This window comes from Mirounga angustirostris, unplaced genomic scaffold (assembly GCF_029215605.1).
Source record: "Mirounga angustirostris isolate CCGP_5_RB_7025 unplaced genomic scaffold, mMirAng1.0.hap1 SCAF_16, whole genome shotgun sequence".
NCBI classification, from domain to species: domain Eukaryota; kingdom Metazoa; phylum Chordata; class Mammalia; order Carnivora; family Phocidae; genus Mirounga; species Mirounga angustirostris.
In genome coordinates, this window is record NW_026991724.1 from 27,719,684 (window position 1) to 27,737,497 (window position 17,814).

At 51.2% G+C, this 17,814-nt stretch overlaps 1 protein-coding gene across 2 annotated transcripts in view; it reads right to left on the bottom strand.

Annotated features, from left to right (window-relative positions):
* Positions 1–17,814, bottom strand: part of GNAO1 (G protein subunit alpha o1) — a 171,523-nt gene that overhangs the window by 69,818 nt on the left and 83,891 nt on the right. For both annotated transcript variants that reach the window (XM_045891101.3, XM_045891100.3), the window contains exon 3: positions 14,629–14,770. In XM_045891101.3, the coding sequence (XP_045747057.1) occupies positions 14,629–14,770 (142 nt within the window). The remainder of the gene's footprint in view (positions 1–14,628; positions 14,771–17,814) is intronic.

The following is a 17,814-nucleotide window of genomic DNA, read 5'->3' on the forward strand; positions in this document are numbered from 1 at the left end:
TCCTGCTGCAGGGCGGAACCGCTAGACCTGGTCCTGGGGACGGCAGGATCCGGGAGGCAAGGTACTCCGTCACTCAGGCAGCCAGGCGCAGAGCCTACAAACCGCAGTGAGCCCCCAGCAGGCTCCCCGGGCCCGGAGAGCTCCTTCCTTTCCTTGGCCAGTTGTCATCGGGGGGAACCAGCTGGCCTGGGCAAGATGCAGGGAAGTGTGGCAGGAAGGAGAAAGGAAGGAAGACAGAGGGCTGGGAAAGGAGGGGAGGCGCCCACAGAGCTGGAAACGCTGGACCTAATTTGGCAGTGAGCTATTTCTGGACTGCGCCCTGGGGACCTCGGACCAGAGACACCGGAGGGGGGGCAGTCTCGGTGTGTGAATGCTCTTGGCTCCTCAAGAAGCCGTCCACCGCTCCTGGGCTGCCTCGGGAGAGAGGAAGGAGGGAACGCAGTCTGCTAGCACTTGTGATGGGTGACGTGAGTTCGCTGTCTGAGCCAGAAGGGCCTGTGGGCGTCAGTGGAAGTACACGCTCATGCTGGGTTTGAAGGAGCACAATGCAGTGCAAGGGCCCCCTGTCCGTGGTTATTTGTTAGCATAGTTATGGAACTATCTCTAGTTTACCAGTGAGGAAACTGAGGCCAAGGATAGGGGTTTGCGGGACTGGAGGCCAGAACATCCAGAAGGGACTCAAGTCAGGGGCTGGGGTGGGGAGGCCACAGCTCTCCGGATGCACAGAGCCTGAAGGAGGTTCCCCTGAGGACTTCCTGGATACCCAGAGCGAGGAGGCCAGGGCGGTCCTTGTGCTCAGGGCCTGGGGTCCCATCTGCATCCGTTAAGCTGCAGGGGTGGAGGGGAACTCCCTCCACTCACCCAACAGACACCTGTAGTCTCTGATAGGCTCCAAGCCAGGCGGTGTGCCTGGAGGAGTCCATGGTCTGGTGGGCAATATGGCACAGGGTCTCATGTCAGGTGGATGGTGGGCAGACCCAGAGCGAGGCCCAGTCCTTTCTTGGGACAGACTATGTCCCTCTTTCTCCCTGGATGCCCACGGTAGCCTCTCCGCTCCTCTCCCTGGTGCCATTCTTGCTGCCACCTAGCCATTCTCCATCTGGCAGCCACAGGGAAAAACCTTCAGTGGCTTCCTTCTGAGCTAGGATTGAAGCCAAAATTCCTCCCATGGCTGAGAATCTCCTCTCGTCTGGCTGGCCCCCTGGCACCTTCTTCAGCCTCATCTCTTACCCTTCTGTCCCCTCGGCCTTTGGGCACCGGCCACACTGGCCTTTTTCAAGACCCTTACACTTGGCCAGGACTCCTCACCTCAGGGCCTTTGCACATGCTGTCCCACCTGCCTGCAATGTCCTGCCTCTTCTCCCACTCTTGTTTGCCTCACTCATGCCAGTCCCTGTTGCTCTTTGTCAGACACCTCGTCCTCTAGCACAGGCCAGGCTGGACCTGCAGCCAGGATGCGCTCAGCTCTCTAGAGTTTCCAAGGGGTGTCCATCTTTTCCCAGACTGAGCTCCGGGACAGCAGCACCCCTGCCTGTTCCTGCTCACCCAGGGCTCAGCACACTGCCAGTGCAGACATGGCCAGAACACACGTTTCTCAAACAAATGGACGAGTGAAGGAAAGAGAGACAGACGTGGGCACGTCAGAGAGGGAGGAGACATTTACACCTGCAGGGCCTGAGGATGGGCTCGAGTGGGAATGGCGTTCACAGGGCCACAGGCAGCCCTAACACAAAAGTATAAGCAGCTGCCAGGCATTGTGCTAAGCCCCCCACTGACTCGGGGACACCCGATGGGCTAACCCTTCCACTCATGAAGAACCACCTCACGTGCTTCCCAGGCAAGTGTCACCCAGAACCGTCTGCCTCTCCTCCTTCTCTCTGTGGCCCTGCCTCTTCTCTCCTTGTCTCTCCCTCCTTCTGGCTTCTCTCAGGCCTTGCCGGGCTCTGGTGCAGGAGCTGTGCTCCTCAGCTCCACTCCTGCAAAGCCAGCAATACCAGGAGCTGAGGCGCCTGTCTCCCAGCCTGGAGCCAGAACCTGAACAAACAGGTCACCTCGGGGCGGGGGGAGGGGAGGGCGGTGAGGCCCCCTCTTTGACCGGCATAGTTCAGAGGCCTTGGCACCTACTCTTCACCCCAATTTTGAAACACCTGTCATGTCCAGGCTTCTGGTCCTGGCTCTTCACCAGACAGGCAGTGAAGTGGGGTAAGAGGAGGATGAAAACAATAGTTGTTTATGGAGCACTTACCAGGTGCCAGGCACCTTGCTTAGCTCTGAATCTGCATTATTTCTTCTAACCAGAACAACTTTGTAAGCAGGTAGTGCTATTATCCTCACTTTTCAGATGAGGAATCTGAGGTGCCCTGAGCCAGGTGACCAGCCTGAAGTCCAATGCAGTGAAAGGTAGGGCCCGGATTCCAGGTCATGTCTCTGACTCCAAAGCCCGGCCTTTGCCCCTGGTGAACTCTGGTCACAGGGAGTGGTTAAGGGATGGGCATGTGATCCAACAGGGCCACTGAGAGAGGACTCCCAGGACATGGGGAGCTGTTCAGGGAAGAGCCTGCAAGGTGCACCCTGTCTCTGTATGTCCCAGGACGCTCGCTCACAGGTCAGGTGTGGTGTGAAGAGGTAGTGACTTAACTGCTGTAGCCAGTGAGAGGCAAGGTGAGAGAGATTTTGTGGAGCCTAAGGTGAAGACTACACAGTGGGACAGAGTGGAGAAATGAAGAGAAGTCAGGGATGTCATGGGAGCTGCTGAATCAAGCCTCACCTGCAGCTGTACCTTAGACTTCTTAATCCCTGGGCCAGGTGACTTCTTTTCTTTTTTTTTCTTTTTTAAAGATTTTATTTATTTGACAGAGACACAGCAAGAGAGGGAACACAAGCAGGGGGAGTGGGAGAGGGAGAAGCAGGCTTCCTGCTGAGCAGGAGCCTGAGCGGGGCTCGATCCCAGGACCTGGGACCATGACCTGAGCCGAAGGCAGATGCTTAACGGCTGAGCCACCCAGGCACCCCCAGGTGACTTTTTTTCATAAGCCAGTTTTATGGTGCCATCTATACTCATGACCAAAGGAGTGCCCATGTGTCTGGAGATGGGTTTTTGGCAGTGATACCAGACCACTGTAGGTTGCCTTGCAAGTAATACAAAGGAGGAGGAAACAGAGTCAAGCACAGTGTGAATGTGTACGTGGTGGTCCAAGGGGCAGACGGGGTCCGGTTTTTGCAGGGAAGCCACCCCCAGCCCCACGTGTGTGGTACTACCTTCGAACCTCCTGCCCCCCATCCCCCACCTCCAAATGAGCAGGGCTTCTGAGCTGGCGAGAGACCCAGAAACCACATGGCCATCCCCACCTGGCCTATGATCATAGTCTCCCCCACACGGTGCTCCTGCCTCAACAAGCCTAGCCCCTTTTTCAGTCCCTGCCACCCACCAATGAGCTGGATTTTAGCAAACACGCTCCCCTGCGGTCACCAGGAAGGAACCACAACTTTGGGGCTTGGAGCAAGTGAAGTAATAGACATAGTCAGGGAGAGATCTCGGTAGTAAAAGGTGACAATGCTCATCACAAAACTTTCCCCTATGATCCACCACAGGACCACACGGCCGGCACTGCCCTGTGAATTAATCTATAAGTCCTGTAGCTGATTTTTAGGTAGCACAGCTATATTGCATTGTGTTTGCCGTGGGTCCAAGGTATTAATTGTTAAGCATAGACATTTAAACTATACCACACTTTTGTGACCTTGACTTGGGAATTCTTTATTTTTCAATATGCCAGGAACCCCACAAAAATGGCACTGGCCAGGCAGTGGCCTCTCTCTCTTAGCCGTTCTCTGCCATCTTCCAAGGCTGGGAGGTCTCCTTGGTAGCTCGCCTGCTCCCTTAAAACAACTACGCTGAGCCAGAAGGAGGTATCCACAAGGATGGCTCTGCCAAGAGGAGGCTGACGGCTCCGGCTGTGGGGCGGCCAGGCAGACACGGGAAGGGCTGCAACGTACGGGGCCTCCCGGGCACCCACGGGCAGGGCCATTAGTGGGGACCCTCATCAATCCTGATGCTCCGGAATGTTTATTTGCATGGTTGTAACATTCTCCCACTGTCAGAGCAGAGTAATTAGGGGCTTGCAGGGAGGGGGGAGTAAGCTAGGGTGAGGGAGACACAGAGAGAGACAGAGAGTACGTGTGCAAGTGCAAGGCATCATTGCCGGTGGCTTTCATTGATGGCTCACTGCATTTTGTTCCTGTGGGCTCTCCCATTTACACTTCCTTTTCCTTTTCTTTTAAAAATCCCATGCCCCTTTCTACCGGCAATGAACATGTGAATGTGCAAAGGCCACAGTGGCCCGGCCTTAACACCCGTCTACTTGACATGCCTTAGAAGTGACGTCGGGGCCCGATGGGGGCCGGGGCTGGCTGTGGCCTCGCCACTCCTGATGAGCCACAGGAGCTGGGGTGCTGGGGAAGGGTGGGGCCGAGGGTGCCTGACTACTATGCTCGCCCCAGGGAGCCCTGCCCCAGGATCCTCCAGACGGACATTCTTCCCCCGGACTTCTGCCACCAGCTTTAGGCTGCCAGGATTCACCTGCTACCAGCAGTTTTCTTGTCTCTGGTGCCCCTGGGGACAACATCGACTTTCTGAGCCTCCATGGGTGCTACAGAGGATGTTTGTGTCCCTGCCGCCCTGCAAATTCCGGTGTTGAGACCTAATCTCCAGTGTAATGACATTAGGAGCAAGGTCTGTGAGAGGTGAGGAGGTCATAAGGGCAGAGCCCCCATGGATGGGATGAGGGCCCTTACACAAGTGAGCCCACAGAGCTCCCCCAACCCTTCTGCCATGTGCGGGCCCAGTGAGGAGACATCTGTCCAGGAACCAGGAGGTGGGCCTGACCTGCTGATCTCGGACTTCCCAACCTCCAGAATGGTGAGAAACACATTTTTATTGTTTAAGGCTATGGTATTTTTGTTACATCAGCCTGAGGAGACTAAGACAGTGGGACTAAGACAGAGGCAAAAACCAGACAAGAAACTAGGCACCACCCCCACCGCCCGCTGCCGCCATGGCCTGGAAGGATAGTTCACCTTGGAGTCCCCATCCCCCAGATCATCCACTGCCCCCACCCCCCCGGGCTTTGCACACAGGTTCCCGCCACCTCGGCGTGCCGCTTTCACGGGCCCGTCTGCTTCTCACGGCCGTCCGCGGGAAGGGTGGTGGGTGGTACCTCGTGCTATCCCAGAACTGCTCTCTGTCCCACTGGAAAGGCAGAAAGGGCCACAGTTTTGCTTTCTACGGCTCCTTACTGCCAATGCAGAAGTAAGAAAGGCGGCTCTGCTTCTTCCACCTGCCTCTGGACTCCTCGTGAGGAGGTGTTCCCTGCCATCTTGGAACTGACAGCACCCAGAAAGCCCCCAAGGGGCTGCGCTCCGGTGCTGCACCCTGGGAGTGCCGACGCTCAGGCCTCCCTATCCATGAGACAACGCCTGTCCCTATGGTTTAGGACATTGTTGGGTGGGTGTTTTTTTCCTCGCAGCCAAATACACAGTGAAACTTGGAGTGACCGACTCAAATTAAGAACACAACTACCTGAAATCCAAAAGGTCAAATGCCTCCCTAACTGTGATGGCAGTCTGCCTCCTGCTTCTTGAAGAACAAGCTCAGGGATTATGTTCAGACTTGGCCTGGTGTCTCTGGGTCAAGGGCCTCAGGGCAGGAAGAATGTGGGCTTTCTCCAAGGTAAACTGTTTTCTAAAAACTCCATCCCAAAAGCAACTTCTTCAGAAGGCCCTGGGGCAGCATAGAGAGCCCAGCCTCCCAGAAGAATGTCTTTCATCTCTGGGCCTGGACCACAGTCCCCCATGTCCACAGAGAGGATCCCAGGGTCCAGGGTGATCCCCCGTCAACAAGCCAGACCCGTGGTGTGTTCTCAACACTAGACTACTAAGGCAGGGGATGGCTTAGCATTTTATCAACATTCAGGAAAAGGTTTTAGACAAAGCCCTTAGCAAACTCCAACGCTTGCCTGAGAGACCTCATCTTCCCCTCAGCAGCATCTCTTCATTAAATGCCAATCATGCGTGAAGTGGCTTGTTCGAGCCTGCTCTGGCTTCCCCACCGTTTCTCTAGGATGAACAGCTGACACCAGGACAGAACCTAAGCCAAAGCTGTGTTCCCCTCCGTGTTCTCAGCTCCTGACACACCCTGCCCAGAAGGCCCGCCTCCCTCCTTCCCTTCAGCTGCCGTGCCCAAGCAACATTTTAAAACTAGAGTAGTTGTCACCTTGCTTCAAGGCACACGATCTGAATACTACTTCACCTCTCCTGAGCACCTACTGTGTGCCAGGCCCTGCTCTAGGAGCTTGCACCTCTCGACTCATGTCATCTTCAGACAGCCGCTGAGGTAGGACACTGTTACTGCGTCCGTCATTACCACCCGCCTCAGGGCTCGTATCGCTGCACCTCCACGGAAATAAAAAGCGCCGTCTCCTGAAGTGTCTGCCCCCCCCCCCCCGCCTGTGCCCCTTGGGGGCAGGGACTGGGTCTGACCCGCCACTGCCCACAGAACCGCACGGACGAATCCATGCGGGACCGCAGGAGGCCGCTCCAGCCACCTTTGCTCTCAACTCTGAGGACGTCGAGAAGGCATGGAAACAAGTGTGTTCTGTATCTTTCATTCCCTCCTCCACAGATGTGTCTGTTCAGGGCAGGGGCTGTGCCTGTCCTGTTCACAGGAATGCCGCTAGCACCTAGCCCAGCACTTGGCCCGAGGGGGCACATACCTGCTGGACGAATGGAGTCACTCATGAACTTGTCTATCCACTGACCCCTTGCTCTGCACTGAACACAGTGATGTGGGGAACATGCAGGCCGACAAGGCTGGTGCTGCAACCCTGGGCTGAGGTTTCAGCGGCTGGATCTGGGGCTCCTTACGGCAGGGCTCAGACAATGGGCGTCAGTCCCAGAGCTGGAGCCTGCAGCCTGATCTGGCTCTGGACCGCAGGGAGGGAGCTGACCTGGCTGCATAGAGTCCTGCAGAGCTGGAATGTCAGAGCTGCTTGAGGCCTTAGAAATCACAAAGTCTACCTTCTCATCCTAGGAACATGATCTCTGCCCAAGCTTGGGAGCCCCTACATCTTTTTATCTTGGTATCCAACCCTGCTGTCCTATGCGTGGTCTGCCAGGAAGTGAGTGCTCGGTAAGTATTTGTGAAATGACTGACCGACTGACTAAAAGAAAATGAGGCCCCACGTTGGCTGGGTAATTTGAGGTTGAGGCAGACTGGTCAGATGGAAAGAGAAGTGAACCGTGATTCCAGAAACCTGACATTCTAGTCCTGGGGCTGCCACATCATCCCTTGAGTAAGTCCCTTTCCTGTTTGGGCCAGATGGGGCCTATTTCGCCCCATCTGCAAAATGGAGCAGTAGAATTAGATGGTCTTGAATGGAGGAGTTTTCAACTCTACCCATCTGGCCAGGCAAAGGGTCAGAGCAGGACCGGGCCTGGGCTGGTGTAGCTGTGGAGAGCCCAGGTGTGCAGCGTGTGGCAGGTGTCCATGCTGCTGCCCGGTGGAAGCCTCTTCCTGGCCTCAGGTTTGGGCACGGGTGCACTGAGGCCTTCATCCGTCGCCTCCCCCAGCCCCCATTAGATCTGACAACCACCACTGAGGTTTCTCCAGGCCCCAGGGAACTCAGGCAGACACAGGCCAGACAGCATCCTTGTTTCTGCCCGTTTCAGAATTCATGCAAACTACAGGGTGAACGTGCCGTGGAGATGCCACAATATTTCCGATTAAAAAAAAAGATAGGGTTCTGAGCTCTACTGTGTGACTTAAATGTCAAGATTTCTTTTACCACAGGAGATCCAATGACATTCTGGAAACCAAGTGTGAAATGTGATTCTCCCTCCCCAAAGAGCTGCCATTATCTCGGGGGGTGTGTATGGGGGGGGGCGGGCAGTTCTAACGAAGCTCCTTGGGGGGTCAGAGGAGAACCAGGAAGCCACACCAGCCAGAACCAATCTTCAGTCCTGTTTAGGTCAGTGACCCTGTGCAGCCAATTAAGTGCCTTGTGCCTCTGTTTCTAACATGCAAAATGCAGATAAAACTGTACCCACTCCTCACTAAGCCCCTGTGAGGATCATTCATCAAGATCTTATCAATAATTTTAAACAACAACAACAAAAAGAACAAGAGTTAAGATGTGCTGAGAACTCGGTGTCAGGTACTATCCTAAGCTCTTTGCATGCATTATCTCATTTAATCTTACAGCAGAAGAATGAAGAAGGTATTGGGATTATGCCCATTTTAAAGACACAAACACTGAGCATTGAGGAGGTTCAATAATTTACCCAGGGCCATAGAGATGGTGGTACAGCTGGGCTATGAACACAGTATATTTCCTGTGTCAGGCATTGCACTGAAGACCTATATTCTGTCCTCGAGAGGTTTATTTTAATGAGAGAAATAAGCACCAGTACAGATGGTGAACAAATGAAAACGAGAGTATTTTCAACTGAATAAAGCCTCCTACAAGTTCAAGGCATTACTTCTGCCTACTGCCCCGCTCGTTTACAATGTATGTTACATACGTAAGTACACACAGACATGCACATAAATGTTATGTATGTTTATATGTACGTAATAAACTCTATTAACACGGGGTTGTGTCCCCATCCCCCCATGGGTCCAAGTGAACCTTCTAATCCTGTAATTGTCCGGTTTCCCCCAGCCTTTCTTTCTTCTAATGTCTGAGTTCGGGTCAGTTCTGCCAGACAAGTTTCTCTGCTTTTGTGATGCAGATGCAGGCCCTGGGCTGAGAACCGAGGAAGCGGGAGGGGGAGAGACTCAGCTCCAAAGGTTAAGACAATTTACATGATAATGAGGGGGGGGGTGCGAGGAGGGAGAGAGCAGAGGGAAGCAGGGGGAGAGAGGAAGAGAAGGAGGGGGAGGAGAGGGTGGGAGAAAGGAGGTGGGAGGGGGAAGGAGAGATGGAAGGAGAGGAACAGATGGAGAAAGGGAGAGAGGAGAGCAAGAGAGGGAACCCCTCTTACAGGCAGAGAGGAGAGGAAGAAAGAGGGAGAGAAAAGGTGGGGGAGAGAGAAGGAGAAAGAGGCCAAGGGAGGGAAAGACTGGCAAGCTGGGGGTAGAGAGGGGGTGTCTGCAGAAGTTGGGGGACAGCAGCACAAGGCAGTAGGGGTGGGGCAGACAGGAGGAAGACGACAGAAAAGGATATATGAGAAAAGCAGTGGGAGTTGTCCTTTGGGTCCCTTTTCATATTTTTAGAGAGACTTAGGATAGAGAATGAGATTCCTTTAAAGATCTGTTGTGCCTGATTTTGCTGTGCCTATTTAAGTGGGACTCTGCTCTGGATCTGAATCACTTGGATGACAGCTTCGATAGGAGTCCTATCGAGATCATATACGTATATATTTTGCCTGCATGACCTTGGGCAAGTCACTGAGCCTCCTGGCCTCATTTTTTTTCACTGGTAAGGGACAACCATAGCACCGACTGCACAGGTGGTTGTTAGGATTAAGTAAATAATGTCAATTGTTTAAACCGGGCCCTGAAACATACAGACCGGAAGTCACTATTATCATTACCTTTAATTCCTAAAACCTCAGTTCTCTGATCCATCTGCTTGCTGATCACTCCCACCAGGCAGCCCACTAGGCTGCAAGCAGACTCAGCACCCTGGGCCCAGTCCAGCCCCACCTCGTGCTTGCTGCCCCAGGTTTCACTTGCTCTCAGTCAGCCAGTCTCTTGATCCTCGCCCTTCTGCCCCAGCAGCCCATCAATCCCAGGCCCTCATCTCCCTCTCATCACCAGACGTCACTTTGCCACCCTTCCTTTCCAACCCCCATGGAGAACCGCGCTCCGCTTGCCTGTCATTCACTGTAGCTCCCCAGCCTGCCGCCACACCTGCAGTCCTCCTCCCACTAGTCCCCCCACCCCTACAAGGGCCATCATGAGAGTCTTCTAAAAAACTCACTTTCATCCCACCCCTCCCCAGCTCAAAAATCTATCAATGGCCGCCTGCTGCCACCAGGATCAAACCCAACCTCCTCAGTGCACCCTCCAAGGCCCACCCCATCTGGACCTCACTGCATCTTCTAACTTGCCCACACCTTACCATATCCTAACCCTCTGTTCCGGCCACTGGCCTCCTCTGTTCTTCAGATCTGTTTTGGTCGCTACCAACCCACTGCCTTTACTCCTGTTCTTCCTGCTTCAAGTCCTTTTCCTTACCCACATCTGCCCTTGTCAAGCCACACCCCTGCCTCAAGGTCAGTGACCACCTTGTGAGGGCTGAGCTCATTCAGCTTGTGAGCCCTGTCTACCCAAGGAGATCAACTCCTTTTTTCCCAAATTCTAGTTAGTTAACATACAGTGTAATATTGGTTTCAGGAGTAGAATTTAGTGATTCATCACTGACATACAGCACCCAGTGCTCATCCCAACAAGTGCCCTCCTTAATACCCATCATCTATCTAACCCATCCCCCACCCACCTCCCTCCATCAACCCTCGGTTTGTTCCCTGTCGTTAAGAGTCTCTTATGGCTTGTTTCCCTCTCTGTCTCTTTTTTCCCCCTTCCCATATGTTCATCTGTTTTAACAAGATCAACTCCTTAAAGGCTCTGTGTCACATACCTCTGAATACTTAGCACAAAGCCTAGCCATAGTAGGTATTCAATCAACATCTGCTCATTTAGTGATGAATTACAGATACTTTTCCTTTTTTCTCTGACAGCTAAGGAAGTTAGACATGTCATTCCATTCAAGGGACTTTTTTTGAAGGCCTACTATATTCTGAGCCCTGTGCAGGTTGTTTGGGTGAGGAGGGGACCAAAAGATGAATGACACAGGCCTTGTGCAGAAGGACCTGAAATCACAGAAGAGTTCTTATTCCAGGCTTTATGAGTGCCAGAGCCCCCTGAAATTGTATGCAAAATTTCCCAGATGTGTGCATGTATGCACCATTCTGGAGAGAAGGCTTTCTGCTTTCATTAGCTCCTCAAATGGGTTTTGATCACCCTAGAGCGCAAGGGTCGCTGCTCTAAGGAAAGAGTAACATGACCAATATTCATACCAGTGTATGAGTAAGTGCTCAATGGAGGGAAAGCCTTGAGCTGAGTTTTGCTGTCAAGGGGATGGAAGAGAAAGCCTTCATGGAAGAGAAGGGAGCTAAGCTGGGCTTCTTCACTCAACAGGAGGGATTCCAGGAGGACGAGAAGGGGAGAAGGGCATTGGTGGCAGAGGGTATGGCCTGAGCCAAGGCCTGGAAGCATAGGAGTGTGTGTGTCTTTGGGGAGAGGGTCTGTGGTCTGGTGTGGCTGGGGCATGGGACGTGGAAACCCCAGACTGATGTAAGGGGATCCCTGCTGCTTGCCCTCATGTAGCAGCTTCTTCAGCCTTGGACTCATGCCCAGAGAGGCTGAAGGGGAAACCAGTCACTCTTCCTTCCACTGGGGGGCCAGGATAGGTGATGAGCCAGCTACCAAGAGAAGTCAGGGACCCCTGTTCTAATGAGGTACAGCAAGGAAGCCTCTAGATGCTTCTTTGTAAGGAGATTGCAAAGCTGGCTGGCCAAGCAGACTCTGGATGTGGGGTTGTCTTCCTCTAGATGTTTCATGATGGATTGGGGAAGGAGGCAGAGGTGGAGAAGCCAAGAGAGTAAAGGAGGTCTTTCAAGGCCAAAACACAAATCTGGATCTGCTCTGCATGGGGCAGTTTTCACAACATCCAAATAGCAGATCCTCTAGGTGGGCCCCTCCTGGGTCCTGAGAGAGGAAAGAGAAAGAGATTGGAGACCCAGCCCTGGGGTCAGGGCATCTGGGCACCATCTGGCTGGCTGTAGTTAGACCTGACTGGAAGGCATCCAGTACCCCAGGGCCCCACCCCTCTCCCAGGGTGTGGTTCAGGCTTTCTCTCTTCTAACATGCCAGCCTCACTCCTCTCTCAGGCCCTTGGTGCTTATTTGGAAACGTTGTCCCCCATCTGCTCCCATGGCTGGTTCATTCTTATAGTCAAGTTTCATCTCAAATGTCCCTTCCAGGTCCAGCGGAAGCGTTCAGTCTGAAGTAGTTGCCTCTATACCCCCAACCAGGTTAATATAGGGATCCCTGCACTCAGCTTCCTAGACTGCAAATCCATGACAGCGCGCTTCCTGAAAATACCTTCCCCAGCTGTCTGGCTCACTTTGGCCTGAGTCTTGGGTCAACTTTTCTGCTCCTCACAGGTGCCATAACAGAGGGAGGAGGTGCCCAAGGGCCTGGAGGCCTTTGTCAGCCAGGAGGATTGTGCCTGAGGAGCCTGTGCTGCCCTGGGATGGGTCGGGCACCTGCCATGGTGCCACCCACCGTAACAGGACTGGGCTCCAGCGCTACCATGTCCAGTGGACTCTGCCGGGCATCTCCACTCTGTTCCTGGTCTCCCTCTGTATTGGTACCCTCCCTGGCCTCCTACTTGATGACGGTCTTGAGGGGGGGGGACCTCATAGAAGAGAAACAGCCACAGAGGCCCCGGGGGCCCCCAGCACAGTCCTTGATATATCGTATTCCTTGCCATTCCCAAGCAATCACCTCTCTGTCCAGGATAATCAAATGGTGGGGGGGTAAGAAATCCCACAGGAAGAAGTAGTGCTTTCAGAACTGAAGGAGAAAGCATTCCAAAGTCATAATGTCTTTTCTGGGTTTTAATCAGGGCAGGAAGTTTTCAGGGAGGAAATGGTTGGGAGGCAGCCATGGCAGTGAACACATAAACGCCTGGCGGCTCTCATAGGCTATGTGTCTATGTATGTGTGTGTAAGTGTGGAGGGTACGTGCTGTGGACACATATGCCTTGTGTACGGTAGTTGTCATTTGGGGAACAGAGATCCAGGCACCTTGCTCTCTCTCTGGCCAAGAGGCCCGTGGCCTGTCCTTGTCTAAAGATTGCCCCAGGCCCGTTTCCTGCTCTGGGCTTTCATGCCCGAGTTAATTAAAATGAGTTAACATACGTAAAATGCTTAGCACAGTGCCTGGCAGGGAGGAGGAGCTCAGTAAATGACAGCCCTCCCTATTACCACCATATTATTATTATTTAAATGAATGGAGCCCTGTAACCACCTTGGCTGATTCTGATGATGTGAGTAGGTATGTGCTGAATGCCTGGTTTCTTGGGGCGCCACCCCCACTGCATTCATTCCTAGATCCCCAACAGCCAGCACAGTGCCTGGCCCGCTAGAAGCTGTCAGTTTCTACTTAATGGAAATAAGACAAGCACTTGCAGTGCCCCTCTTCCCACGGGCCCTGGCTCTGTGACTGAAACCAAAGCCGGTCCCCCGGGTGGGAAGAGCTTCCTTTGCAGAACCAGCTGCTGGACTCGGCCTCCCAGAGGAGCAGTGGATGATGGGGCCCTGGCTTCCCTGGCCCAGGCTGGCCTCGGACACACCTCCCTTCAACAAATCCCCCAGGGGGAAGCAGCCCATGCCAGAGCTGGGATGACTCTGCCCCATAGACTTAGAATGTTGGGCATAAAATATTGAATTTTACATTTAAAGCTATCGGTCACAGGTTCCTCATCAGACCCAGAGGCAAGGATAGTTTTTCTCTGTGAAGGAGATGATTTTTTTTTAGCAAAGACAGGCTATGTATACAACGCACAACTGAATCACACAGTAATCAGAGATGACTTCTCTCTATCCAAAGGCTCCAATGAGGGGGCCCAGGAGCTCAAAGACCTCCCCGTCTGCTCCCCTTCTCTGTCGTCCAGGACAGAGGGAAAGGGTTGCTGGGATTCACAGTCCCACCAGGGGACAAAGAGCCACTTCTGGATAGAATTCTCTAAGTCTGTTTTTCCTTCTTTCTCTCTCTCTTTTATTTAGCTTTGCCAAGCGTAGCTGTATATGCTTCCGTCTTACAGTTAATGCAAATGTTTGCAAATAAGGGGCTTTTATACACTTACTCCATTCACCACTTATCAGACACCTGGGAACCCAACTGAAAAACAGTCCCTCGTATGTAAGTGTTGAATCACTAAATTGTACACCTGAAACGAGTATTAATGGTGTATGTTAACTCACTGGAATTTAAAGAAAACCTTAAAAAAAAAAAAAAAGTAAAACAGTCTCTGTTCTAGGATATCAACTTCCTGCAGGAAGGAGAGCCCCTTAGGTCTTCAGACCCACCTGGGAGAGGCAGACAACATATTCCTTGGTGTAAAGGAGGAAAGAGTCACAATCAAACGGCTACACCCCGCTCCCAAGAAGGCAAGGAACCCTCTCCTAAGGAGGGGAGATGGTGCTCAGGTAGTGCTCGTTTGGTTTGAGAAATACTTCTGTTCAAGTTAATTGCCCAAGGGCAAGTCCTTGTATGATGCCGTTGGAGTCCCAATTTAGGATGTCACCAACCCTTTGTCATACGCAAAATAAACCCTGACATTTGGTGACTGTTGTCTTTGTTGGCGACTTTGCTTTGGAGGTGTGCCCATCACCTACGCCCGTTTGACTGAATTTGCCAGGCTGACTGGTGCGCTGGCTCAGGTTGGCGACTAGCCTTCTCTATCACAGACAGCGGTCTCTCCTGTTCCCTGTAAGGCAGCCGACATTTTAAAGAGGACAGGCCCTCTCCTTACGGTGCCCATGGGCTCAGCAGCCTACCTTTCTCTCCTTGTCACCATATTCGATGCCCAAAGTGTCCATGGCCCGGACTATAGCTGCCAGGGACTGGATGGTGTTGCTGTAGACAACAGGCTTGTACTGTTTCACGTCTTCTCCGGAGAAGCCATCTTCGTGGATGATCCTAGAGAAAAAGCACACACACCACATCTGATGAGTGCAGCGTCCTCACGTGGCACCAAGAGCACCAGGCCTGCGAAGCCTCTGGGGCCCACCTCCTGGTTTAGCTGGCCGAGGGCTGGGTCCGACCTGGATGCTGAATTCCTCAGCGGAAGGAAGAGTCTACCGAATTATTGAAAATTTAGCAGAAAAACGGAATAGTGGCAAAAAGAAACATAGTCTTTTTACATTCCTTATATATAGTGAGAGAAATACCAGTCGGCAAGGTGCTGATTATACTTGAAAGTGCTTCGAACAGAAGGGGCACACAGTAAGCACTCAATAAATGTTAGCTGTTAGTATTTTTAAGCAAAGCTCAGGGTCTTAACCTCAATTTCCACTTAGAATTATATTGATGAGGACGCCTGCGGGGCACCTGGGTGGCTCAGTCAGTTAAGCATTTGCCTTTGGCTCGGGTCATGACCTGGGGTCCGCGGGGAGCCTGCTTCTCCCTCTTCTTCTCTTTCTCCCGGTCTATCTCTCAAATAAACAAATAAATAAGATCTTAAAAAAAAAAAAAAGACCCCCACAAGAAGCCTGCAAATGAATAATAATTTTTCTTTCGCAAAAAACTCACAGTCCTTGAAGGTAAGAGGCCTCATTTAAAATGAACCGTAGACTCCACAGAAGGAGTGTGCCTACTCTTGCATCCTCAGCTGGGATTTGATTACCATGTCACCCTTATTCTGGTGGTTCTGAACAGTGACACAGAGGACACAAAGGTGACATCACAGTTCCCCGAGGCCATGTGACACTCTCTGCTCTCCTGCTCTCAGGTTCCTCTGAGGTCAGGGGTAAAGCTCCATGTGCCCTAAAGTCCCTTCTCCCTGCAGACAGTCGTCACTCAATACACACTCACTGCTGACCAGGTTCCAGAGAGGACAGAAGGCTGGGAAGAGGTGATAAAATGAAAACTTGGCAAGAATTCTCTTCCGGTTGAAGTAATTAGGGAGCGAATGGGTCCGAAGACTAACGTCCGACGAGAGCCACCACCTCCCCCAGGAAAACCATGCACACTCCTCACGGGTCACACTTTTTCAGTTCAGGATTGAATACTACTTACAGTATGTACATACATCCATCTAAGAGCTGAGGCTTCTCTTCCTACCCACCACAGCACCTTTACATCCCTTCATTACCTTCAGCACAGAAGGAAATGGCTCACAATTCTTTTTTTAAAACAGTTTACTGAGATATAATTCACATACCATACAATCCACCCACTTAAAGTGTGCAAGTTAATGTTTTTCAGTCCATTCACGAGCTTGGGCAGTGATCACTATAGTCTAATTTTAGAACATTTTGTCCTCCCCTAAGAGAAACCCTCTACCTATTAGTAGTCACTCCCCACCCCCACCCCCCACACTCAGTAAGCAACCACTAATCTGTATTCTATTTCTATAGATTTGCCTATTCTGGACATATCATATAAATGGAATCATACAATATGTGGTCTTTCATAACTAGCTTCTTTCACTTAGCATCATGTTTTCAAGAGTCATCGTGTTATAGCATTTTTCAGTACTCCATTTCTTTTTATCACCCAATTATATTCCATTGTACGGATATACCACATTTTATTTATCCAACCCCCAGTTGATGGACACTAACAATTCTTGTTTTAAAATTTGACTTGATACTGGGTGGTGAGTCTTTATCCTGGGTTTCTCTAAGAAGCGATCAGAATGACCCTTCTGACTTTTCATGGACTTCTTTAACCCTAAATCCATTTCTGCACAAGTTTCTGGAGGGAGGATACACCCAGTCTGGATCATTGGTGCACTACCCCAAAGGGATCTTAAAGGAAATTGCTAGCTTCCACTAGAAAATTGGAGAAAATATATGAAACAAGCAGTTTCAGACACAGTACAAGACTGTGATCCTGGAGACAAGGGAAACAAATATGGTGAGTCCTGTGATTGGCACGGCTTTCCACCTGGAGGCATTTATCAGCCCTCAGTGCAGGGAGGGAGAGCCCAAGCGAGCACAGCAGTCTTACTGAGTTGATGAGGTAAAGATCAAAGTTCAGTTAAGGCTGAGGTAGCTGGGATTCCAGAGGCAAAGCACCAGAGAGAGAAAACTAGGGAGAGAGAGAGGAAGCTCCCCACGCGTGAACAGGCATCTCCTTGAGTCTTGGGCTGAATAGGGTGGGACTGCATGAGCTCAGCAAGGAGCAAGCATCATGGAGCTTATAAGCTGAACACTTCCAGCTCGCCCAAGGCTGGGAGATGTGCAAGTTTGACCAGGCAGAGTGAAGAGCCCTTGGGGAGCACTGAGGACACTCAGCAGAGACTCTAGAAGGCTCATGCCATAGTAGTAGGGCTAAACTGGCCCTAGAGTAAAAGCTACTTTAGACCTGCCCTGACAAAGCTTAAAAATTAGACTCAAAAACATCAAGCTGACCCACATGTAACTTAATTGCCTGATAGAATAAAGTCCAACACTCTTTAAATGAGGACAACAAAATCAGACACTTAACAATATAATATTTTTAATACTTAGCATCCAATACAAAATTCCTAGCTATGCAAAGGAGCAAAGTGTGACCCACAACCAGGAGAAAAATCAGTCAATAGAAGCAGACTCAGAAGTGACAGAGATGATGGAATTAACAGTAAGGCTTTAAAAACACCTATTTAAAATACTTTCAATGAATTAAAGAAAAACATGGACATAATGAGTAGAGAAATGGAAGACATAAAAAAGAACAGAATGGAACACCTAGAGAATGAAAATACAATATCTGAGATAAAAATTTCACCGTATGGGATTAACTCATAGAAGATTAGTGACCTTGAACAATAAGCAATGGAAACTATCCAAACTGAAGCAATGAGAGGAAAAAAGACTAAACAAAAGGTATTGTGATATTTATAACATATAAAACTAAAACTTATGCAACAATAGCACAAAGGATGGGAGGGATGAAATGGAAATATACTGTTGAAAAATTCATATACGTGAAGCACTTAACAGTAAAGCATGGTAAGTTAAGACATACACTGTAAA